At 50.4% G+C, this 25615-nt stretch overlaps 1 protein-coding gene across 2 annotated transcripts in view; it reads left to right on the forward strand.

Moving 5' to 3' along the window:
- ZFAND3 (zinc finger AN1-type containing 3) overlaps nucleotides 1-15414 on the forward strand; it is a 316668-nt gene extending 301254 nt beyond the window's left edge. The window contains exons 6-7 of one of the 2 annotated variants that reach the window (XR_013999102.1): nucleotides 13079-14545; nucleotides 14834-15405. Coding sequence is in view for 1 of the 2 variants with exons in the window: in XM_081141329.1 (XP_080997455.1) it covers nucleotides 13079-13233 (155 nt within the window). In the remaining variant the exon portion in view is untranslated. Of the gene's footprint in view, nucleotides 1-13078 lie in introns of both variants that reach the window. The other variant, XM_081141329.1, reaches the window with a different exon arrangement.
- Nucleotides 15415-25615: the final 10201 nt, after the last annotated feature.

Genomic DNA, 25615 nt, shown 5'->3' on the forward strand with positions numbered 1-25615 from the left:
CATTTCTGACTGGTTCTTTTTTACGGTTTCCATGTATTTTTTTATACTGTTAAAGTTCTCACTAAGTTTTTTGAGCATCCTTATGACCAGTGTTTTGAACTCTGTATCTAGTAGTTTACTTGCCTCCATTTCATTTAGTTCTTTTTCTGAAGATTTTTCCTATTTTTTTCATTTGGGATCTATTCCTTTGGCTGTTTCCCTGTGTCTGTTTCTGTGTATTAAGACATTTCCCAGTCTTGGTAGGGTGGTCTTAAGTATTAGGTGTCCTGTAGGGTTCAGTGGCACAGCCTCCCCAAGTCACCAGAGCTGGGCACTCCAGGTGGGCCCTCTGTGTGGGCTGTGTGCACCCTCTTGTTGTAGTTGAGCCTCAGTCGCTGTTGGCATGTTACTGGGAGGGATTGATCCCCAGGCTGATAAGCTTTGAGGACCAGCTTCCACAACAGTGGAGGAGCTGCTGTGTAGGAACTGACCACATGAAACACAACTCACTTCAGTAGGGCTTTGATGTCCACCAAATCCGCCCCATGAGTGTGTCACTTGTGGAAGTGTTTGGCTTGTAATCTGGTGTGGTCTGAGGCTGTTCACCAGGTGCACTGGCTCTGGGGCCTCCTGGGGAGTGCAGGTCAAGGTCAGCCACCGCATGTGCTCTTCCTGGGGCCACCTGGCATGAGCTACAGAGCCATCTGGAGTGTGTTAACACTCTTGCATCAGTTAAATTGCTCTTTCCTTGAACTGATCTGTTACCCCAGGATTAATTTTCCATGGAATCTAGGGTAACTGAATAAAATACCGGGATAGAGTAAGAAATGAATGTCAGTGGGAACCTGTATGATTATGTTCAATTCTTCATTATCTGTACTTACCGAATTTTTGATCACAACTTCAGCAAAGTTTTAATTCCAAGAAAGCATCTAAGGCCATCTTGGACATTTTGGGGTTGCCTGTCAGAGTGACCTCAGCAGCTGTAGGCTCATATTAATAATGGCAGTAGAAAAGCATAATCAGGAAAGTAAGAAAATGTGATGTTTCCCAGCCAGACAATGGCTTTCAGATTATGCTCACTGAAGCCCTGCTCACCCAGGTAGGTAGAAGTAGACAGTGTGGTGGTAGTTCTCTCCAGGACTGGGGGTGGGGGCACAGTTACCCGCATTAAACATTCTTTTATTGCTAGAAGTAATACTTTTCTCTTTTTAATGAGACAGATGTTGACTCAAATTATTTATTCATCCAGTCTACTTACTAATCTTTATTGAGTTCCAGAAGAATGACAGGGAAATAACACAGATAAAGCCCCTGACCACATGGTGCATTTATTTACTCCTTAGAGGAGAGATGCAGTAAACAGGGAACAAATAAACAAGATACTCTGATGGAACAGATTTACAGAGAATGAGAAGGGCACGGGGAACAATGAGAGGGGAGGCCAGCATCTGGAAGGAGGGGAAAACTGAGCTGAGATATAAAAGCTGGGAGAGCCAGCCATTCAGAGAGCTAGGAGGAAAGTGTGCTAGACGGAGAGGATGACGTCAGCTGGGGAAGCAGGAACAAACTGGCATATCTGGACCAGAAGGGCAGCTGTGGGGTTGGAGCATAGTGTGCTGTGCGAGAAGAGTGGAGAGGCAGGCAGAGACCCAGTGGGGCTGATAGGCGTTCGCAAGGAGTTAGCATTTTATCCTAAAGTAGTGGGAAGGCATTGAAGGGTTTTAAGCAAAGGAGCGGCATGATCTGATTTACATTTTTAAACTATCCATCTGGGAGATGAACATAACCGCTTATGTGTGCATAGACTCCCAAGGACACATGAGAACTGGTGGTGGTGATTGCTTTGCCTGTGAGGAGAGTAACTGAGAAAATGGGGCAGGAGACTTAATCATTTTGCTGAATATTATTTTATACAAATTGAGTTCTGTTATATTCATGTATTACCTTTTCAAAGAGGAATTAACAAATATTAAAAAGCACATCTCAGGTCAGTTACCCTAAAAATAAAAAAAGAAGAAGAAATTCCTCTAACTGCTGTGAGGGAGAAGGCTTGGAGGGCAGCCAAGGCAAACGCAGGGCGACTCTGTAGGCTCCGGGAGAGGCTGGGCCTCATTGCATCCAGCCCTGCCGTCTGTCTTCCCATCCCATCAGCATGCTGCACTCATTCCTGCCAGAGGACATTTGCATGAGATGGAGAGAAGCAGGGCAGACTGAGAACATCACTTAGAGGGACAGCCAACAATATTACTAAAAAAGGCTGATGTGAGGAGCGAGGGAAGGAGGGTTAAGAACGAGTCCTGGGTGCAGCCTGAGCAGCCGTGTGGCTGTGGTGTCCTCCTCTGAGGCGGGCACAGTGAGCAGATGAGCCAGTGCAGGAGTCGAAAGGATTGAGAGTTCTGTTCTGAACATGAGATTCCTATTAGCCAGTCTAGTTGGAGTTGCTTGTCAAGTAGGCGGTTGGATATAGGAGTTTGGAGTTTAGGGGGAGAATTTATGGGTGGAAACCAATTCAAGAGACATCAACACTTAGATTATACTTGAAGCCTTGGGTCTGGATGAGATTACTTAAAGGAGGGAATTTAAAAGGAGAAAATGCAGGAAGACTGCATTCTGTGGTGGTTTTTAGAAGAGGAGCTAGTCAAGGATTCCAAGGAGCAACAACCATTGAGGTGGGAGGAAAATCAGAAGTGTGATCATCGCTGAAGGTGAGAGAGGGAATTACTTCAATAAAGAGGGAGAAGTAGACAAATGCTGCTGAGAAGCCAGAATGAGGATACTAGATTTGGCCACTTGAGCTCTTGACTGGCTTTTACTTGTCCCCTGAGCTTGAGAGACCACGGTCTATTTGTAACTAACCTCTCATTCATTCACTCAACCAAAATATTTTGAGTGAGCCATGCTCTGTTCTAGGCATAGGGGGCGTGTGATAAATTATAGAACATGGTTCTTATTTTCATGAAATCTAGTCAGAGAAACAAGTTAAATGAAAAAATTATACAAATGACCCTATAATTGTGACTAGTGACCAAAAGAGAAGTCCAAAATGCCATAAAAGCATATAATGGAGCCCTAGCCTACCATGAGGGTCTGGGAAGGTCGTCTTGAGGGAGAGCCATTGAAATAGGCCTGAAGACGTAAGAACTTAATTAGAGGATAGCGTGTCCAGAGCACAGAGCTACAAGGAGGTGGATGGCACAGGGGAGTGAAAGAGGCAGCGGAAACGAGAGCATACCGAGGTGTGACCTTGATTTTAATTCTTGGGAAGCCATTAAGGGTTTAAATATAAGTCACCAATCACAAATAGGGATGTATGGAATCACTTCGGCTGCTGTGAGGAGGGTAAATTTGACTTGGGCTACCACCTACAGGAGGCTGTTGCAGTAGCCTCCGCAAGAGATAGTGGTGGCTTTGACCAGTTGGTGACAGTAGAGGAGGAAAGAAGAGAACGGATTTGATTTTTGGAAACAGCATCCACAGGACTTGGTAACTGAACATGAAGAATAAGGAAGATACCAGTGATGACTCCAGGTTTGTGTCGTGAGCCACTGGCTGACGGTGGCCTCATCCTCGTAGAATGGGGGACACTGAAGGAGAAGCAGGTTTGTGGGGAAGTAGTAGCAAGTGTCCCATTTTAGACATCTTAAGTCACATATCTAGGATACTAAGTAGATATTGGATAGAGTCATGGAATTCCAAAGAGTAATCTGGGCAGAGAGAGAAATTTCAGAGTTGTAAGCATATATAGTTAGAACATTAAACTGTTGGAGAGCATGTGGTGAGACAAAAAGAGAGTCTAGCTCTGAATAGTTCTAATATTTTAAGGATAATAGATGAGGAGCTGCCTGAGAAGGAAAGCAAGTATGTCCCAGGGCCCGTGGGAGCAGTCAGCTGTTCCAGATGCTCCAGTGAGAATCGAAAGGGCCCGTTGGATTTAGCAGTGTTCAGGCTCCATTCATGGTGGTTTTATACCCAGACTGTAACCATTGAAGTTTTCATATCTGAGCCCCCTCCCCGCCGACTCCCCAAGTGAAACAGAACTGGGCTGAGGTCAGCTTCTACAGCCCATCCAGATAGGACGTCTCTAGAATCCTAGTGCAGGCTGTCTGTTCAGTGGGGGAGGTGACTACACATAGTCCATAATCTGCCTTCAAATTTGAACTCATGCCTGCAGCTAAAACAATCTTCTGCCACTGAATAAACCTCTTTCCCTCCATGGGCAGTGTGTTTAAGTAAACTAACTTTAAACAAGGAGAATCAAGAAGCCAGCTTCTCTATTCTCCCCCATAGAACAGTGGACAGCAGATGCTGTGGGACTTGTGACCTTCAGCTGAAATTTTGTGAAAATAGAGAAGCATGCTTACAATCTTAAGGTCCTCAGAATGACCTTTTTGAGGTATTGTGAAAGCAAAAAGCATGTGGGCTTTCCATTCATAAAAGAAGCACATCAGACAAGTGCACGTGATGCTGGCACAAGCTGGGTAAAAACATCGGCTGTTTGCAGAGTGTCTGCAGCCCATTGCTTTCTCCCATGCATCCTTTCACTGCAGCTCCCAGCCTAACAATCTCAGGGAAATGGACACAGGGCTCTTTGACACATCAGGACATGACTGAACTTGGGAACACACATGCTCTGCCTCCGCTTATGAAAGCGGCTTTCAGAATTCTTGGCCATACCTGTGGAGAAGCCCCCACAGGAGCAAAGAAGCTGCTCTCTGCTGTCCTTGGAAAGTTCCTGTGTCCCTTTCATGGTGTCCCTAACCACTGAGTACTTTCCAGGCTGCCTTGTGTAGTCTTCATATATTTAAATCAGGTTTCTCTAAAATTTGCATATCTTCCACAGGAGTCTTTTACAGGGCTTGTCACTTAGCATGCATCTGTAGTCTGTACAGAGAGCTTCTAGAGAGAGACATGTCCAGAGGAAGATTTTCTTATCTATTCTCCTCGTCAGCAGTGGCTCTCAAAGGAGAAGGGAACCAGAGCCTAGACTGAGAAGTAAAAGGGGAGAGCAGAAGGAAAGCCATGGGGTGGGGCAGAGCGGGGAGGAGGGGCCTCCCAGCCTTGAAGCCAGGTATGTTAGTTATGCTGTGTAAGGTGACAGGATGACAGCAGCTTGAAGAGCCACCCCAGTGACAGCCAGCCTCCTTTGTGCAGGGGACTTTACGTGCACTAGCTGCTTTAATGCCCATAACAACCATTTTATAGGGCACACAACTGAGGCCCTGAAAGGTTAAATAGCTTACCCGCAACCACACGACTGTTAAAACAGTGCAGTTGGAACTTGAGCCCAGGACTGAGGCTCAAAGCATGAGCTCCTCCCTGGATTATCCAGAAAGAGAACTTGACGTTCCCCTGTGAAGGGATTTGCCATAGCAGCAGAGGTGGGACTAAGCCATAGGTAATGTCTTCCAACTTATGCCTATCATCTCAGTACTCCCGTACGACTCCAGCATGTGGATTGAAAGGCAAGCAGAGAAAAATGTGGGAAGTATTCCTTTCTTTCCCAAGTGTTGTTCTAGAGAGAGACACGTGGCATTTATAGTCTGATGCTCCCAATGGCATTGCCACTTGGATGTTCTGTGACTTGGATGAATGGGCTCTTGCCAGTTTAGCTTTCAGGGATAGTCAAATAGGCCAGTTGCCCAGCAAGCCACAGGCCCAGGCCTGCCCTCGGTGGCTCTTGGGTAATCTGGGTACGGCCCTTTGTCTTGCCTCCACTGCATCTTTGGAGCTGGTTTTCTAGGAGACACTTGTTTAAGAAGATAGCATTGTTTTTTAAAGTACGTTTTTATTGATTTGAGAGAGAGAGGAAGGGAAAGGGTAATAGAGAGAGAAACATCAATGAGAAACATCATCGACTGGCTGCCTCTTGCACGGCCCCTACTGGTGATTGAGCCCACAACCCAGGCATGTGCCCTGACCAGGAATTGAACCCGTGACCTCTTGGGCTCAGCTGCTGAGCCACACTGGCTGGACGAGAAGGTAATCTTTTAAAGGACAAGGAAATGCTGAAAGAGAAGACCAAACAGATTACGAGCCTGCTGAGAGGAGGTCACCCAAAAAAACAGAAGTTTTCTGCCAGGACCTCACTGTTCTCCCGAGGCATGGTGGGGAGGCCAGGAATGCAGGCACCTCCGAGGGCTTTTCAGATCCTAAAAACTGCCCCAGGTACTGAGAGACTAATGCTGCCTGCTTTCAGCTACTGAAATGAAATGATGCTTGAAAGACCAAGTCATTATTCCAATGGCAAAAACTGCCTTGAGCTCTTTTCTCTTAGTTTTTTAATGTATGTTCATCTCTAGATAAAACAGCCTAGCATAATGTGAGCCTGCAGCCAGCCCCTTCTCCCTGTGCACTGAGGACTTAAGGGGCTTGCTTGGAGGAGGGTTCTCACAAGTCAGAGCAGTGGCACAGGATCCTTCATGATGCCCTCTACCCCGCCCCTCGCCAGGCCCACCCCACCCCCACCCCACACCCCCAGTGGCACAAATAAGTTTGTGCTCTTAGAGGCAAGAATGAAGGGTGGGAAGACTTGTTCTCTGAATGTCAGGTAAAGTACGGCTGCAGGGTTGGGTGATGGAAGGGGACATTACTGGGTCAGGGCAAACATTCCCCACAGAGAAAAGGAAAGAGGTCATTAGAGTTTCTGCAAGAAAGGGACTGTCTGGAGAGACTACAATAAAGGATACCCGGAGTGGTGAAGTTTTTATACTTTTAGAAATGGCATTGGGAGCTTCATTAAGCTGGACTGGGACAGTTCCATCTCCCTGCGCTGCTGACTGCTCTCAGTAGAGCCGTCTGCTGAGTGCACACAGCTGCCCAGGGAGTTCCTTGCACAAGACTCTTGTGCCTTTGCCTCCTGTCACACTGCTTTTTGTTCTAACATTTACATTGTATCTAACTTGTATTTTAATTGATTTGGGGAGGAGGACAAGTGATTGCTTCTGTTTTAGAATTGTTTCGGTATGATTTAGTGGTTTTATTAAATTGTTAAGTAGAGTGGCTCTTCTCCTTCCCTTTGAAAAACAGACAGACACACTGATGCCCAGCTTGACGCTTCATTATGGCTTTGTTTCTAGCACCCTGAGCAGCTGACCTCTGTTCGTCAGCCCATTCCCCACCCCCCATCCCCAGTACTGTGTCAGCCCACTCAGTGAGCAGGGATCCACTTCAGTTTCCTGGAGTGCGGTGCTTTTCCCTCTGCCATGCAAAGCTGGGGGTGAGAAGAATGTAAAGCAGATGCAGTCCATTCCTGAAACACCTGAAGCTCCTCTGCCTGTACCCTGGGCCTGATGAAGTAAAATGCATTAAGGTCCTTTAATACAGTTCTGTGCTGCAAATTCTGCCTTGGGCATTGGGTCAGCGGATGTGGTGTAATCCAGGGATTACTGCTGGTGGGAGTATAAATGGCTAATGCTTTCCAACAAGCTTTCTTGTAGCCACCTGCTGCTCCCCACGAGTACTTACAGATGAGCTATGAGGTCAGTTAGGTGTCCTGAGCTTTAAGAAACTCTTACCTTGCTGGAAAATGTGATTCTTTTTTCTAACAAGCTTGCCTGGTCATTTCAGACACTTGGGTCAGGTGTCTTTGTCATTTATTTTTTAAATAGGCACTTTAGGTAGCAAGTGGTGCCTGTGGATGAATTGAGATTTGAGGGCCCTTACGTAGGTCTCTCTGGAAGTTTCAGGAGGTCTGGGGTAGGCTCTGTTTGCTGGAGCACATGCGCACCTGTAGAAGGAAGCAGCCTCTGATTTTCCTCCTAACTGAACACTCCCGCCAGGGCCTCAGCGCTGGGCTGCAACTGGCGCACCAGGACGATGTGTAGTCAGTGTACAGAATGCAGGCGGGTGCCCGCCAGCTCGGGCTGCACTCCAGTGATGATTCTACAGAACCTTGGTCCCCAAAGCTTGTTAGTATTTTTAGGCTCTGCTTGAACCTTTGATAATTTGAAATTCAAATGAACGACTAAAGTGGAAAACATTTCTTGCGAGTGACGTAAAAACACCTGAGCGGCTGGAGCTGAGGCCCGCCTCTGGTCCCTGCCTTTACTCAAATGGCCACTCTCAGGAGCCTCCAAGTGGGCGGTAGCTGCAAGGAAACAATTGTTTAATTAAAGTCCCAAAGTATCCAGAGCTGCCCAGTTTTGCCAACTTTAAATGGTGCTTTTTACTCCAAGATAAAGCTGAAAAGCAATATTTCAGTCTGGCAGGGATTGAATAAAAATGACAAAGGCTCAGACTTTGAATATGAATTCTGGCATCACTTTCTTTGTTCCCTTAGGAAATTCCATAGAAAAAGTTCTCACCCCTGCTTAATCCTTAGGGTTTGGAAGGAAGTGCTGGCCTGGGGGCCCAGAGCCTCAGCCAAAGGACTGCCTGCTTTCAGCCTCCAGCTTGTCCTCCCCCCCCCCCAAAAAAAAACAATAACAACAACAGCTACTGCCTGTGGGTGAGGGAACAGGGAGGGAACGGAACTGGCAGATGAGGCCAGTTATCTGGTTCTGCTCCTCTTGGGCAGCCACTGCTGTTGGTGTTTGTAAACAAGTGAGTGAAACTGAAAATATCCTGCAACTTTCATAGCTCTTAGAGTTGAGGCGTTGGATGTTATGTTCTCTGTACCTAATGACAGCATTTGTACGAATTGTTCTTGATCATTTTTGCTTAGCCTTAAAATACCCTGGTCAGCAGAGGTGAGCTTTAGCTGTAGATGAGTTCATCTGAATGAACTGTGTAACTTTCAGGTGTTCCTTTGAAAAGCTGAAGGGTCAGGTCAGAAGTTTAGTTCCCACCAAATGAGCATTTTTGGAAACCTGCACGTTAGAACTTTGAGTCTTGGGAGAATGAGCCTCGGTTCTGTTTTCTGCTGGGAATGTGTTTTCAGGGCCATCGTGTTAGGCATCTTCCAGTTTATGTGACGTGTGGCTCCTTGGGTCACAGGCTCCAGGTCTGAGTCAGGAGGGTGGCATTCAGAGGGCTCGTTTATGCGCCTGAGCGCCCTCCATTGAAATGCCTCTCTTCCCACAAGAACCCCCAGCCCTCTGTTCAGGGCGAGTGGCATATGCTGCCTTCTGCACTTCTCGTTCGTATGGGACCCTTTTGGGACAGAGGGTTAGATAGGTCTCGGATTGTGTGTTTTTGCCTTATGCCATAATCTTGTGTCGCTGATGGTGGCAGAGTCAGGGAAGCTCCTGCTCTCTCCTCATCTCCTGCTGTTCACAGCACAGGCTTGGGCAGGGTCCTGGGATGAGCCCCCCCAGGGTTCAGTCACTGTGGCTGACTGAATGTCTAGGCAGACATTCTCTCTCTCCCTTTCTGGTGTGGCCTACATAGTTTTTTCACTCAGAGTGTAGCTGCCAGAGACCTTCTGGAGACCTTCCATCCCAGCTTGCCCGGGTCCTGACTGGTATCTCCTGCTATGGTCAGGCCTCCTGTCCCTCTTCCCACGTCCAGGATGGCCCGACAGATGTCAGGTAGTGGCATGCAGAGAGGGGCCTGGAGCAGCAGGCCATGGAACAGGGCTGACAGAGCTGCTGCTTCCTCTCCCCTCCCTGTTTAATTAAGGGCTCATCCCAAATTGCTTTTCAGTGCCAGTGAGCAAAGAAGTGCTTACACAAATTCTTGAGCATTTTGTGCAGAGTTACCAGAAGCACCTCTGGCAGCTATGAAGGAGCACTGCACCCCCCACCAGGGCACTGCTTCATGGAGACCTAATCACCTGGGCTTCATGTGACATGGGCTCATGTGATACAGCAGGAAAAGGACTGTGGTGGAACCACATTTGGCAGGCAGATCATACCTTCAAAAGCTTTTGCATTAGGTGTTTCTCTCGGGGGGTCAGCATCCTTTTAATCATATTCTCCTACCCCTTTATCTCTCCTTCTCCCTCCAAAGCACTGTATGGTATCGAAAGCACAGCTGTCATTGGCCAAAATGTATTGAAATTGGTTTTAAAACTACATGAAGCTGAACTGTGGGGCCTTAAGGGGAGTGTTAGGTATGGATTATGTGTATGCGAACAAGTTAGTGAATTCAATGTTGATATATAACTTTTTAAAATCAGAGGAAAAAGAATCGAGTGATAATACCAAAACCTGGGTCACAGTTCAGCTGCTAGGTTCAGGTCCCTGTGCTTTTGTGCCTTCTGGACATGCCTTGTTTGACCCTCTCTGGAAAGGCCCCGACTGGTTTCTGGTGAGCGGTGTGGAGGACGGCCTGGCCAAGGTGGGGGCTGTCAGCCACCTTGTGCTCTCACACTACTCAGCACTGAAGTTAGGAACAGGCCTCTCCCCAGCAGCCTGAACGCTTCTCACTCCATACCCAGCTTGGTGTCTGGAACACCAGTGTCATCAAAAGTTTATGACACTTGCACTAGTTTCTGGAAACAGATCTGTGGGTACCAAGAAAAGAAGAATAAGGTCCATCCCACCCACCAGTCATTCCCACACTCCCTGTATCCAGAGCAGCCCACTCCCACTAATGCTGAAATGCGTTTAGCCGATTGGCTGCTGTCAGTGGTCAATATCTGCTCAGCATTTGGAACAAGTTCCAGCATGTAACCTCCTGTTGGTGAGTGATCCTGACAGGAGAGGGAATTGAGCTTAATTTATGCCATCTAATAACCTTGGCGCAGAGACTTGGGCAGGTAGCTTTCCAAAAACTTCCCCAGTGAATTACAATGCCATATATTCTAATTGTTACCAGCATCGCTCCCAAAATTTAGCTGCTGTTTAGTGGTTTTCACCTTTCAAAAATCAAAGCCAGGTGTCAAGGTGTGTCTAATAGAGGTTCACAGAACTTGGTAAAGAAATGAGCTGTTTTGGGCTCGATGAAGAATCCTTTGATGGGTAGAGAGAATATCAGGAAGTTGCTGTGGTGGCCACTCCAGGGGCTCTCAAATCCACCGAGTTGGGTCCCCCCTAGATGTTGGAAGGCAAGCTAAGCAAAGTTGTGGAGTGTGTAGGTAGGACAACACTGGAGCCTCTCTCCTTCACTCCATTCTGCCTTTGACTCATGAGATGTTAGCCTGAACCAGGGCCAAGTGAATTTCAGGGGTAATCCATTTCCTGCCACTTTTATTCAACCAGCGCCATTCATCAGAAGGAGAGAAGAGCCCCTGGGACTTTCTCCTGGCTTCATCCCAATAGCTTGAAGAAGGTGAAGGGATGGGGCAGTAAGGAATCTTCCCGCCCCTTATTGTAGATGCCGAAGATCTACAAATAAAATGCTCACACTTGCTGCCACCATACAGCTGGTGCCTCCCACCCCAAGCCCTGGCCTAGTAGCTTCTCCCCCATCAGGTGGGCTTTGCTCCGCAGAGGTGGTTGTGCTTGTTAGGTGGAGGGTGCCCACTGAGGCCTTCCATGCTTCTGCTGGGAATCCTTTAGGAGGCAGACAGGTGGTATTCAATAGCTTCGAGTAATGAACTCATCAGTAAATATAACACATGAGCTCATTAATCTTAACTTTGCCTTTGGACCAAGTGGGAGCTCAGCTTCTCAGGAGACAAAAATTTCATCTCTGTTCTTTTCCTTAAACCCAATCCCATTTCAGAGTCAAAGCTTGCCATGCTCTCCCGGGGAAGCAGTGAGTAGTGTGCTTTTTCATGCAGTGGATAGTCCAGCTGGGCCGGTATGTCATGCCCTATGCACAGCAGGAGCTCAGGGCAGCTGAGGAATGTTCTCTGGGCGAAGTTTATCTTTAAAAGTTAAGGCTGTTGAAATTTCCATCCATCCTAGCCACTCAGTCTTTGCTTCAACTGCCAGTTGCTTTTCTTCTGAAATCACTGCCTCCACCCCCGTTTCTGAAAAGAAAAGGAATTGAGGGTGAAGATAGATCACAATATGCAAGGAGTGGCTGCCCTGGTGTGGGGATCTATCTAGGCTTAAAAGAAAGATGTCTGAGCAGAGATGCTGCTTGCTTGGAGAGCACTGTCTTGGCAGGGCTGCTGTGGGGTGTCTGCTCCAGGCCCAGGGAGAGGAAGGTTAGGAACAGGTTTAGACTCACCCACAGGTTGGCTCATGGGACCTGGAGGTGTGGCCAGATACAACTGATTGGGTGAGGAGCCAGCCAGCACTGGCAGTGTCTTCCCTGCCCACGCTCCGCCCCGCCCCCCAGGTGAGGACTCAGGACATCAAGTGTCTCTCTGCCACATACATTCAGCATTCCTAGAAATAGACCAGATGAGGAGAGGGAACAGGTCACATTCTGTTGTAGGTGTGTGTTCCTTTGTCCTCTGGGCCTCCTCTCATCATTTCCTATCAGAGGGACTTCATCTGCCCTTCAGCTCCTCCCTCATCCCTTGTTCTACCAGCCTCACCAATGTCTCCCTTGGACCTCTCTGCAGCAGAAAGAGAGGACCAGCCCTACAGCCTCCTCCACTCTGGGAGATTAGGGCCAGTGGGCAGGCCTGAGTGTAGGGACCTCCTCCTCCTACCTGCCAAATGGAGTTAGAAGCATCAGGCTCTTTTGAGATGATTGGAGCTCAGCATTTGTTTTTTCCTCTATTTATATGTAATACCTTTTCTAGCACTTGAAATAATCTGTTTGCCCCTGAGAGCCCCTATTCACATGCAGATTGTGGTTTGATCACTCCCATGATCCCCCCCCACCTGCCCAAAGCCCTAGCTGTACAGGAGGTAGAATGTAATTTAAGCCATAATTGCTTAGGCTGCTCCCTGTCTGCCTCCAAGAAATGGTGGTGTCCTGGGGTGGATATTCCATTTGCCCAGGCTAGGGAAAATGCTGAGCTGGCAGCTCTGTGCTCTCTCGCCTACTCCCACTCCTTTCCTAGAAAGGGGTATGTTTCCCAGCAGCATCCTCCTTTGGGGTACTGCTTTCAGGGTCCATCCAGGCAGGAGCTGCATTAAATACAGTCAGCCTCTGAGGACATCACACTGACTTGAAGAGGAGCTGTGGAGCTATGAAATTTCAGGCGGGGGGGGGGGAGCAGAGGGGTAATAAATGCCTCAGCAGCAGGAGCCCCTGCTGTGGCTGTCCACTCACTGAGATGCCCTTCCCATCCTGCAGACCAGAGAGAGCTGGGCTTTGGGCATTTGGAAGCCACCCTAACCCTGTTTTCTCTGCTCTTCTGCTTCTGCAGGTTACGTGTTCTGTATGTTACATCGCCTCCCCGAGCAGCATGACTGTACGTTTGACCACATGGGTCGTGGCCGAGAGGAAGCCATCATGAAAATGGTGAAACTGGACCGGAAAGTGGGGCGCTCCTGCCAGCGCATCGGGGAGGGGTGCTCCTGAAGGCCAGGCACGGCCGCCACGTGACGCTGTTCTTAGTTCACTAATGTTAGCCTTATTTAGGACAAAGTCAGCCAGACACCTTGTACTGGGCACGCGTCAGACCACAGCCAGTCCGTTTCCTTTCTTTAGCCAGCCATCCTGGTACTGTAGTTTAGGGGTTGATGGTGGTTGAAATTGATTTCTGGCTGGTTACTAAGGTGCCTGCTAGCCATTGTATAAAATTAAAACATGAAGAATATTTTTTTTTGAGCATGGCTAGTGGATTTAAAACAACACATACCTGTCACTGCTGGAGTCAAACTTATAAAAAGCCTTAAGCGGAAAGTGTTCCAGACGGAGACTCTGAGTTAATAGAGGAGTAGAAGCTGATGTTCAAGTTTCCACAGCGCACATGGCTCTGCCAAAACTCTGGTTAATGTCGGCCTTTCACCTCTTCACTTGCCCTTAGTCCAGTAGCCAGGATGCCTGGTGGCCACGCGTGCCTTGGCCACAGGAGGCTGCTGAAATCTGCCATGTGGCTCGGCTGGGTGGTGGCCTCGCTCTCCCACAGAGCTGGAAATGGGGGTGGGAGGGCAGGTTCTTATGAAAATCTTAACGAATTTTTTACCTGACTTGCTATGAAAAAGCTCATCACATGAGAAGAGAAACAATAACCTCACTTGAAAATTAGCTCCACTCAAGACTAGTCCACGCATGAGAACCACCTTTCTACACAGGACCCCAGGGTCATGAGAGGCAACCAGGGGCACCCTTGACCCCGCTGGCTCTGGTTCGCCACTTGCCAAGTACAGGGATCTGGCATTTGATCAAATAAGGCTAATTGCAGCACAGCCACCACGGCTGGGGCCACAAATGGCCTCTGCAGCTAGAGTTCTGTATTGGAGTTTTTAAAATGATGTTTCATAGCCAACAGGAACCAGTAGAAGTTCTGGGAGCACTGGGGAAGCTGCTGCCCACAGACTCTGCCCCTTCCCTCAGGAGCCTGCTGGGCCCCCAGGGGTCAGGAGGAGGATGGCCTTGCCTCTTGTGTCTGTGCAGCCCCGTAGTCCAGGGACGACCAGTCCACATGTACCACACAGCAGGTGTAGTGAGGGGGGCAGCGTGTGCCGGGGGGCAGCGGGGTGATCTGTCTAGAACTGGTTTGTGGCTGTGGCCAGGCTCCAAGAGAGAAATTTGCTCCAGCAGGTTGGGGTGGGGGACACATTTCTCAGCTGGTGCCTCTTCATGTGGGTAGACAGTGCAGTAGCTCAGGCCAGGTGGGGAAGGGTAGAGATGGGTCTGTTTGCCCACGTTAGGAATCATTACCAGTCAGGTGGGGGTGGGATGGGCAGACAGGATAAGTGAGCAGGGGAGTGACCCGGAGCCCCCTGTCTCATCCAGGGCGGTGAGAGTCGAAGGCTCCTGCAGAGACAGTTTGGATTTGCCCACCCACAGGCTATTGGAATAGTTTAACCCAGCTACTTTCCCTTTTATACCACAGCAAGCAGTTCAACTCTGTCTGCAAATTAATACCTGCAACTGAAAATCTTTTTTTGATCCAGAATTCTGAAATAGGAAATCATGCTCTTCCCAACCTCTTCCTCCCACCCACCCCCACCAGAGTGAATCCGCTGCAGAATCTCCAGCCTTAATTCTTGCTTCAGGACCCAGACCGGCGTCTTGCTCTAGGGCAGCCCAGGGCAGAGGGGCCGGGTCTGCCCACGTTTACCACTGTTGTCAAGCCACGGCCCTCAGGCCAGTCCATGGCCATCCTCAGTGAGCTGGCCCGCCTAGGCCCCCCGCCAAGCTCTGATCCCTCCCGAAGAGGCCACCCACGAGCCCCTCCGCCCTCCTCAGGCCCCACCGGCTGCTGTTTGGAGGCAGCCATGGGAAGCAGGCTCTCTGGGGAGCCCAGCACACAGGGCTCTCGCCCATCACTTCCTGGTGGTAGAGCTGGGGGGGGAGGGGCTTGTTCCCCTGCAGTATCTGTTCTGTGAAGTTTGTTAAATGTAAGGAAAGCTTAAATTCTTGTATCTTTAAAAGAGAAATCTTATTTAACCCTTTTGTGTTCTAGATTTACTTACACACATAGCCTAGAGCTCAGTTTTAGTTTTAACATTGTGAAAATATTAAAAGAATCTTGTAACTTTATTCTTTTTTCTCCTGCTGAAAAAAAATTAAACCAATCGTATGAAAGTTTGGATTTCTCTGTTTTGCCCATTCTCCTACATGCCACTGGAATAGCCAGGCCAAAAGTCAAAGGTCTCCCTGCCACAGCTTTGCAGAGATGGGGCTCTTGTGTGCAGTGTCCCTCCCCATTGTCTGGGGTCAGGAGTCCAGGAAGTTTCCAGGCGGAGCAGCTGCCCCTGCTCTGTGAGTGGTCCTGCCTTGGGAGGTCTCTGGGCCTGGCACGAGGCAGGTGTGTGTGCTGGGCCCAGGCATTGCTGTCAGCAAGGAGGTTGCACATCTGGGGGAGATGGGAAGAAATGAGCACCTGGGCTCCCCAGGTTTGCATGAGTCTGGGGGAAGGGGTCAGCACCCAAGGAAGAACCCAAAGGATGGAGATGGTGTTTCCCTAAAGGGATGATCAGAATGATGTATTTGCCCAGATGTGAACTCTTTGGTGTAGAGCAGCGATTTTCAACCTTTTTCATCCCATGGCATATAAACTAATTGCTAAAATTCTTTGCCACCAAAAAATATGGTTTTCGCTGATCTGACAAAAAAAATAGGTGTAATTTTGATTCATTCTCACTGGATGGCTATTGTGCTGGCTGCTGTCATTTTTGTACTTGACAATCGGGGGGGGGAAAGTCAGTGCCCCTGCCTGAATAGTGGCACTGAAATTAAAATTCTTGTGGCATATGGTTGAAAATCCCTAGTGTAGAGGATACACTTAATACTTCTGAAGATGTTTAAAAACATTTGGGGAGGAGTGGCACCCCTTCCCACCACCTGTAAGGCAGAAATATTGGCCACACAGTTGTCGTGATGATGAAGTGAACTAGGTGGGCAGGGAGCACCGGGACCTGGTGGCCTGGCGAGGATCAGTGGGACTGCACCCCCTGTGGCCTCGGCCGCTGTCAGCACCTCCCAGCTTTGGGAAGAGGAGAGGAGAGGCTTTTGGGTGGGCGGCAGGAGGATCCAGAAGCCCCAGGCTAGAGGTCGGAGTGGGACATGGTCGTCGGGTGGCAGTCAGCCACACTCGGGGAACTGAGAAACCCTCTTGCTCTAGAGAAGGGAGGATCTCAGACAGGCACCAGAGCAGAAACACCCAAGAAAACTCTGCAGGTCCTCAGAAAATTTACCCCCTTTGTAGCCATTCTCAGAGCTTCCTGAGGGAGGGCTCCAGAAAAAGGGGAGTAATCAAGAAAGACAGGAGGATGTGTGAAGGTGCTGCCCAGCGAGGGCCCAGGCCCATAGCAGCCCATCCATACCTGCCGGCCCGTCCGGAGCCTGGGAGAGGCTGATGAGTCAGAAAGGGTCAGTACTTTACTTCTGCTTCTATTGTGGGGTTTGGATGTGAGTCCTAGATAGAAAATGACACAAAAACAGTTAATGCAAAACAAAAATAGGAAGAGGAACATAGTCCCTGCATGGCTTGGCTGTTAATAGTGAGTACAAGTAACATAAACACACAAATGGGGACGAGTGTTGCTCTGGTAACAGCTGATGCTGCACCTCTGTTAGGAGGGAGGGGAGTCTGAGCGGTGTGTGGAGAGAGTGAGGGCCACATTCCCATCATCCGAGGAGGGAGTCACAATGTCTAAAATTCAAGAGAATGATGTGAACATGTTATTTAGAAATGTAAGTGCAGCAGAAAATCCTGAAAGTCCACTCATTTTCTTTGGAGTGGGGGATGGGAATGAAGTAAGCTGTATGCTTACTGCTCCTATGAGTATGCACACGTATAATGTTGATTTTAAACATCCAAATTAAAAAGAGACAAGAGGGACCAGCCCTCCCAGGGTGTTGGGCACAGTCTTCAGAAGCCAGCATGTTCGGCACCCTCCAAACAAGGGGCAGGGGCAGGGACGCTTTGGAAGATGCTGGCAGCGGGTGCAACAGGACACACAGCACAGGACCTATTTTCACCTTGGGACCAGCTGCCCCAGTTCATTGAGCACCTTCTGTGTTTGAGGGAAAACTTCAGGCAGCCTGGAGGTTCCACTGTATGTGGACCTCCATGCTGCGTTGTCATCGAAACCGGAAACCCAGAACACCTGCTGGGGATCCTGGGCCTGAATCCTGTTCCCTGGGCTTATATACAGCAGGGTGTTTCCAGTTGGTTGCTGGAGAGAGCTTGAGGTGGATACTGAGCCAGGAGGAACAGGCGGGTGACCGCAGGCTCTAGAGCTGGCTCCTCCCTTGGAGACCCTGTTCCCACCCACCTGCCCAGGCACCTTTGGCCGGAGCCCAGGCAGGCAGGCCGGCCTACAAAATAGCCCCGGTGGCTCTGTTGGAGCGTCAGCCAGTACACCAAAAGGCTGCGGGTTCAATCCCTGGTGGGGCATGTACTGGAAGCAACCGATCTCTCCCTCCCTCCCTCTCTCTCCAAAGTCAATAAACGCTTCCTCTGGTGAAGGTTAGAAAAAAGGCTACAAAGTAAAACTGACAGGTCACCCTCAGAACGTGAGAGGGCTCGGCTGGGAAGGGGTGACACATAGCCCCTGGGCTCAAGGGGGTCTCACAGACGGGTGGTTAAGCTGTTGGTGAATGAGATGCTCCACAGATTGGGACTTATATTCACGGGTGATAGTGATAAAACGTCTGGTGGGTTCATGGACTTAGGAGGCAGGCTGCGCAGGTGGCTCCACCGGCTCCTGGCACCTCCCATTCTGCCCTTCTCCTGGGGGTGGGCCAAGCCTGAGCTGTTTAGGGGGATATGGACTCGATGGAGGCAGGGCTATGGGAAGCTCTGGAGTCCACAGGCCCAGGCCCACGAGGCAGCAGGAGGAGCTGGGGGCACGGACCGGACTAGGAGAGGGATCTGCTTCATGTGACATGGTACCCAAAGGAAGGGCAGGGACTAGGACGGGCCTGAATGATGAGGCCCAGGCCCCACCTCTGGAGCCCTTCAGGCAGAGCTCGGCTGCGGTGGCGCTCACGTGCTACGCAGGTGGCCCCATTCTAGGTGCTGGGGTTACAGTGGTGACCAAAACACTTGGGGGAAGCAGGGGACCCAATAGGCGAAGTGCAAACAGTATTCCAAGGGGATAGATACACGATACAAAATAAGTGAGGAGGGGTTAGTATGCAGAACCTGCAGGATTTTTTCGGAGGTGGGGACCATCCAAGGTTTGAGCTGTGGAGGGGTGTGGTCTGACTTGAGTTTTAAGGAGAACAGCAGGGACAGGAGCAAGGGAAGTGGAGGCCAAGGAGGAGGCTACTTGATAACTCAGGTGACAGGTGGTGGGGGTGCAGAGCTCAGGGGGCAAGGGAGGCGGACCAACTTCAAAGGTAGAGGTGACAGGAGTTCTGGCAGATTGGATGTAGGTGACAGAGGGCACATAGGCGACTCTGTGGTTTGGGCCTGAACACCTGGAAAGGTGGACATGTCACTATAAAGGCAGGAGTATGGTTGGGGTTGGATGGGAGCAGACTAAGCTGAGGTGCAGACCAGATGTCCAGGTGGAGGTGCAGAGGAGATGGGTCCTGCCCGAGTTATCAACACACAGCCAGTCCTTAAAGTCCCTGGCCTGGCAGAGGTCCCTGAGGGAGGGAGGGAGGGAAGGAGCACAGATAGGGGACAGGAGGTAGACTGAGGTACAGGGACATCCCAGTGTCACAAGGCCCAGGGAGACGAGGCACCTGCAGAGGAAACAGAGAAGCTGCCAGCAAGGAAGGAGACGGAGAGCGGAGCCCTGGCCTGTCCCAGGGAGAAGGGCGGGGTGGTCACCTGTGGAGGAGCCGCTCAGGGACCCAGCACCTGGGGACTGGCCACTGGGTAGGAGATCGGGGAAGCCTGGCTATAGGAGCTTGCTTTTCGAGGAGTTTCACTGTAAAAGATGCGGAGAAATGGGCAGTAGTGGAGTGGGTGTGGGGGCAAGAGAGCTTGTTTTCAAATAAAGGAGAAATTACTGTTTTTATGCCAATTGAATGACCCAGTAGAGAGGGAGTAATAGAGGATGTAGGAGGGAGGGGACAAGTGCTGGGGTAGGGCATGGCTCACAGGGCAGGCAGGGGCTGTGGTGGGGGACGGGGAGCATGTGGAAGTTCTGTTTCCCTGTTGTTTCCTCACGGAAGCAGGACGCCGGGCAGCAGGTGCCTGCGAGGTTGGAGACGGGTGTGAAAGGTTTGATGGTCACAGTGAAATGAAGTTCCAGCGGAGGCCCCTCCCTTGCTGAGACCCCTGCCCCACCCCTGCAGTGAGCCTTGGCAGTGGGTTCGCAGGTTCCCAAGGTCTTAGAAGGTTTGCGAGAACTGGGTGCTTCAGCTGCAGGTGGTTGAAACTGGTCCCTCGTTCGTTCCGACTCCCCATCCACCGTGCTCCTCCCTCTGCTGCTGGGAGGTGCTGAGCCAGGTGGGCATTTTGGGGATTTGGCCGAGGGGAGTTGACTTGGGGAGATACTCAATTCAGAATAAATGGGATATATTGGTGTGGTTCGCAGTCATGTCTGTTGAGTGGGTTACTGATGGTCATCCTGGGGTGGGGACGGCTTCAGGAAGACTCCAGCTGCCCACTGTGCCCGTCCCTTTGACTTGAAGGTAAGGTGCACGGCCAAGGTGGTTACAGCGTGGGCGCGTCCTGCAGAACCTGAGAGCAGGTGAGTTGAGGGGGAGACTGGACATGTGTGATGTATGGAGCCAGAAGCCAGTCGTCGGGTGTGTGGACTTAGGAGACCTGGTCCCCTCACGCCCACTTGAACAGATGTGCTCTTGGCGAGGCAGCATCTGCCAACTCTGTTCAGCAAAGAGGACAAGAGCTTCGGAATTCGTGAAAGGTCCTTGATAACAGTTCTAGAAATTCGCACCTGTGCCGGAGCGAGTTGTGAAATGAAAGAAACTTTTTTTTTTTTTTTTAAATTTATCTTTATTGTTGAGAGTATTACAGGTATACCATTTTCCCCCGCAACTGACCCCTCCACTTCACTCCCACCCCCTCCCCAGGCCTTCACCCCATTAGTGACTGTGTCCATGGGTTACGCATATATGCATATAACTTCTTTGGTTAATCTCTTCCCACCCTCCACCTCCCTTCCCTCTTTCCTCTGAAATATGATCGTCTGTTGCATGCGTCAATGTCTCTGGATCTATTTAGTTCATCAGATTCTTTTGTTCATTAGCTTCTTCTTAAAGAAGACCCTTCAACTTTTCCTGTAGTGCTGGTCTGGTGGTGATGAACTCCTTTAGCTTTTTCTTATCTGTGAAGCTCTTTATCTGACCTTCAGTTCTAAATGATAGCTTTGCTGGGTAGAGCAATCTTGGTTGTAGTTCCATGTTTTTCATCACTTTGAATATTTCTTGCCACTGCCTTCTGGCCCACAAAGTTTCTGTTGAGAAATTAGCTGACAGTCATATGGGTGCTCCCTTGTAGGTAACTAATTGCTTTTCTCTTGCTGCTTTTAAGATTCTCTCTTTGTCTTTAACCTTTGGCATTTTAATTATGATGTGTCTTGCTGTGGGCCTCTTTGGGTTCCTCTTCTTTGGGACCCTCTGTGCTTCCTGGACTTGAAAGTCTATTTCTTTCCCCAGGTAGGGGAAGTTTTCTGTAATTATTTTTTCAAATAGGTTTTCAATTCCTTGGTCCCTTTCTGCCTCTTCTGGCACCCCAATAATATGAATGTTGGGCATCTTGAAGTTGTCCCAGAGGCTCCTTATACTATTTTCATATTTCTGGGTTCTTTTTTCTTTTTGCTCTTCTGGTTGGGTGTTTTTTGTTTCCTCGTGTTCCAAATTGCTGATTTGATTCTCAGCGTCCTCTACTCTACTGTTGATTCCATGTAAATTATTCTTCATTTCAGTTCCTGTAGCCTTCATTTCAAATTGGTACTTTATTATGTTATCGATTTTCTTAGTTATTTCCCTAACCATCTGTTTAAACATCCTTATAACCAAAATTCTGAACTCTCTATCTGTTAGCTTGCTTGGATCTATTTCATTTAGTTCCTCTTCTAGAGATTTCTTCTGTTCTTTCCTTTGTGACATGTTTCTTTGCGTCCACATTTTGGCTGCCTCCAGGTGTTTGTTTCTATGTATTAGGTAGAGCTGCTATGTCTCCTGGAATTTGTAGAGTGGCTTTGTGTAGTAGGTGTCCTGTAGGGTCCAGTGGCTCAGCCTCCCCAGTCACCTGAGCTGGGCCTTCTAGGTGCTCCCTGTGTGGGCTGTGTGCACTGTCCTGTTGTGGTTGAGGCTTGGTTGCTGTTGGCGTCCCTGGGAGGAACTGACCCCCAGGCCAATCAGCTGTGAAGACCAGCTGCAGCTACAGCCAGAGAGCTGCTGTGCTGGAGACACCCCTATGGAGCAGGATTTACTTCAGTGGGGCTTTCGTGTTCACCGAGTGCGCTCCTTGAGTGTCACTCGTGGATGTGGTAGGGTTGTAATCCAGTGTGGTCGAGTCTGACCACCAGGTGCACTGTCTCTGGGGCCTCTGGGGAGGTGCGAAGTCAGCCTGTGCCTGTGCCTGGCCCAGGGCCACCCAGCATGAGCTACTCAGCAAACCATAGTTGGCTGATACTTGTGCTGGGCTTGGCGTTGTCCAGGAGAGGCCAAGCTGTGAGCCAGTTTAGCTGCTGCTAGTGCCAGGCCTGGGGCCGCCTATCAAGCCATATGGGGCAGCTGCTGCTTGTTGGAGAGATTTTAGGAAAGTCCTAAGCATGAGGCTCGAGAGGCCACTTGGCAGAGAAAAGCCCCTGGAAGTGGCCTGGATGAGCTGCAGGTGGGGAGGGCGGGGCCTCCGGGAATCACGGGGCGGGGCCAAAGGCGTGAGTCAGGTGCTGGCGACTCAAACATGGCGCCTGCTGCCGGCTGTGTGCGGGGAGGACTCGCCACAGGAGCCATGGCCTCCGCCAGCCCCTCTGCCTGGGAGGAAGCCGCCTTCCGCCTCTGGCCCTAACTTCAGGCAGGTTAGTTCCCCCCTGAGTGTCCCAGGTCCTTTCAGGCTGCTCCCGGCGCTGGGCGCAGAGGGAGCGTCCGAGTGAGTCCGTGCCGGGCCCTTTAGGAGGAGCTGCTGAGGCTCCCGCAGCCTCCGCGACCCTCAGGGACAGTCCCCGCTGGTTTCACAGCCCGGAGTTGTGGGGACTCCTCTTCCTGGCCCTGGAGCCCTGGGCTGGGGGCCTGCTGTGGGGCTGGGACCCCTCATTCCTCCGGGAAACCTCCGCCGCCAAGAGTCCCTCCCGGGTTTCACCCGGGGCACCGGGTGTGGGCCAGAGGCCGCGTCTCTGGATTCAGCCCCGACCCACCCGCGTCTCCGCCCCTCCTACCGTCTCGGTGCTTCTTCAGGTCCCTGGTTGTGGGGCTTCTGTGCAGCCAAATCTCAGGAGGCTCTGAGTGAGGGTGGCTCTGTATTTTAGTTGTAATTTTGATGTGGTTGCGGGAGGCGGCGGGTGCAGCTGTTACCTACGCCGCCATCTTGTTGTTCCTCTGACGGAAGAAACTTTTCTGAAGTATCAGTAACTCAAATTCTCCTCCGCCACACTGGCGGGGAGACGTTAGGGAGTCGCCACCGTCTGAGCGTGATCAAGGGTACGAGGTGGGGTCTGTCCTCTAGAGGCGCCTGGCGATCATTAGAACTGTAGCTGGATATTCTATAAATATTTTCGATGTTTGGGTATTTGTCAGCTTTTAAAAATGTGTGTAACGTGTTGTGATTCCTCATTCATATTCACCTTTGAACCCAATTTTGTGGTCAATTTTAAGTTCTTAAAGAGGGGCTGCCAAAATGTATAAACTGCAGGCCTCATAAAACCTGGGAGAGTTGCGGGGGCGTGAAATGGCCATTTAAGCTCACAGCGCTGCGGAGGGTCCACAGGCCCTTCCCGTGTCCCAGGCTGAGGCGAGGAGCTTGGGTCCGTGTGCAGTCACCTGTGGCTACGCACCCGCGTAGGTCAGCTGACAGCCTTGATGGAGGGAGCGGGGCGCTGACTTAGGTCTGGTGTGAGCCCCGTGTCCTGTCACAAACTGGCTCTATGGGTAGCACTGTCTAAGGGAGTAGATGACAAATGCCGTGGAGATGTGTGATTTTAAAAGCTGTCCCTGCATCCCCCTTCCCTCGAACATGGGCTGGCCTTCTGATGCCTCTCGAGGGGCACAGTGATGCTTCCCAGCTCCGGGCTAGGTCTGAAAGGCACAGGACAGCGCGTCCCCCTGGCTGTCTCCCCACCCTGTGCCTCGGGCTCGGGGCCCACAGGTGAGATGACTGCCGAGTCCCACCCAGGAGGACGGGGATGGTCAGAAGGTGAAGCTCACAGGCTTTGTCGTGCATGTGGACGGGGCCCCTTGTGCATTGGTGGTGTGATGTGAAATGGTGTGGCCACTGCAGAAAACGGTTTGGTGGTCCCTCAAAAAAACCAGAATTACCGCATCATCCAGCAGTTCCACTCCTGGGTATACACCCCCCAAAAAATTGAAAGCAGGGACTCACATATGTGGACACAGATGTTCACAGCAGCTGTATTCACAATAGACAAAATGTGGAACCAGCCCAGGTGTCCACTGAGGGATGAGCGGACAGGCCAGACGTAGGGTGTGCGTACACTTCAGCTTCAAAAAGAAGTAAAGCGCTGCCACTTGACAACGTGGGCACGCCTCTAAAAGGTCACGCAAGTGAGAGAAGCCAGGCACCAGATGCCACTCAATATATTATTTCATTTGTTTTTATTTTTAAGTATATTTTTATTGACTTCAGAGAGAGGAAGGGAGAGGCAGGGAGGGAGGGAGGAACATCAGTGATTAGAGAGAGTCCTTGATGGGCTGCCTCCTGCATGCCACCCTCTGGGGATCAAGTCCACAACGCAGGCATGTGCCCTGACCGGGAATCGAACTGTGACCTCCTGGGTCCTAGGTCGATGCTCAATCGCTGAGCCACGCCAGCTGGGCATGACGCCATTTAAATGAAATGACCAGAACGGGCAACTTCATGGACACAGCAAGCAGATGGGTCGTCCCCAGGGACTGAGGGGAGAGGAGAGTACTGGTTTCCTTTTGGGATGAAAACGTTCTGCACCTGCATGTGTTTGCACAACATTGTAAAGGTACTAAATGCCACTGGATTGTTCATGTAAAATGGTGGATTTTATGTTTTGTGACTCTCAACTTCTAAAAAAGTCTGGCTACTCTGAAGCTGCTGCGCTGGAGAGCAGAGTGAGAGCCTAGACTGAGACTGCAGTCCCGGAGCCCAGCTGTGTGCGTCCCCAGGGCGCTTGCTGACGCTTTGTTGATCAAGAGGGTCCTTCTAGTCCCACCAAAGGGCAACCCAAACCCAGTGCCCCCATCAGGTTCACCTGCTGCTCAAGTTTGCCCACCCTGGAGGGATCCCACCCTGGGATGGCTCAAGATGCTCTGAAGGCCTGGAGTTTCCAAAGAGCTCCAAGCAAAGTTGTGAGAAACGCGGCCAGGAGAGCAGCAGGTGGAGGAGCCGAGGCTTGGGGCAACGTGTCTGATGTGAAATGTGGTTTTAAGACTATTTCTAGAGTAAGAAAAATGAAGACAGGCCTAAAGACTGCTTAGGCCAGTGGAATGATGTTGATAGAGAATCAGAATAGCTGGTATTTATCACACACCTACTTCGTGCCAGGTGCTGTCTTATCTAATCCTCACAGTCCTATGAGCTATTAACTATTAGCTCCACTTGACATGAGAAAACGGGCTGAGAGGTGCGGGCCTTGTGGCCCACGTCTCCCGAGCCAGGCAGCTTCTCTGCAGATAATGGGGAGAGCCGCTGAGCTGGCCCTGGGCCAGGAGGACCCACACGTCTCCCCGTGGGACACGTGGCACCGCCTTACAGAGGCGCGGCCACCGGATGGATCGTTCCTGTGTGTGAAGTGACCTGTGTCCTCCGTTTGTTGTTTACCGTGTTCAGTGTATAAACATCAGGTGGAGCCCGCCGTGCATCTCTCACCATTTCCTGAGTTTCCAACGTCCCCTCCCAATTCTTGATTCTGTTTTTTCCCCTCAAGCTGTGTCTTTTCGGTCACTGCTTGTGATTTAGAGGAAGGGGAAGGCGGCAGTGTGTGCTCACTGCGCCGGGTTTGCACCGTTAAGCTGTAGTCAGAACTGCCAGCTGCCCTCCGCACTAGCCGTCTGCCATCTTTGACGTCAAAGTCCAAGACTTTAGATCTTTAAAATGTAAATAGATGAAACAAATAGAATATAGTGGAAGTTTGGGGGTCCCAGGTGGGTGAAGGGACAGTCACATGTGTAGCTACTTCAGAAGTAGCTACTTCCGGGGTGGGCAAGTGTGTCC

This window comes from Miniopterus schreibersii (genome assembly GCF_964146895.1).
Source record: "Miniopterus schreibersii genome assembly, chromosome: 6".
Lineage (NCBI taxonomy): Eukaryota > Metazoa > Chordata > Mammalia > Chiroptera > Miniopteridae > Miniopterus > Miniopterus schreibersii.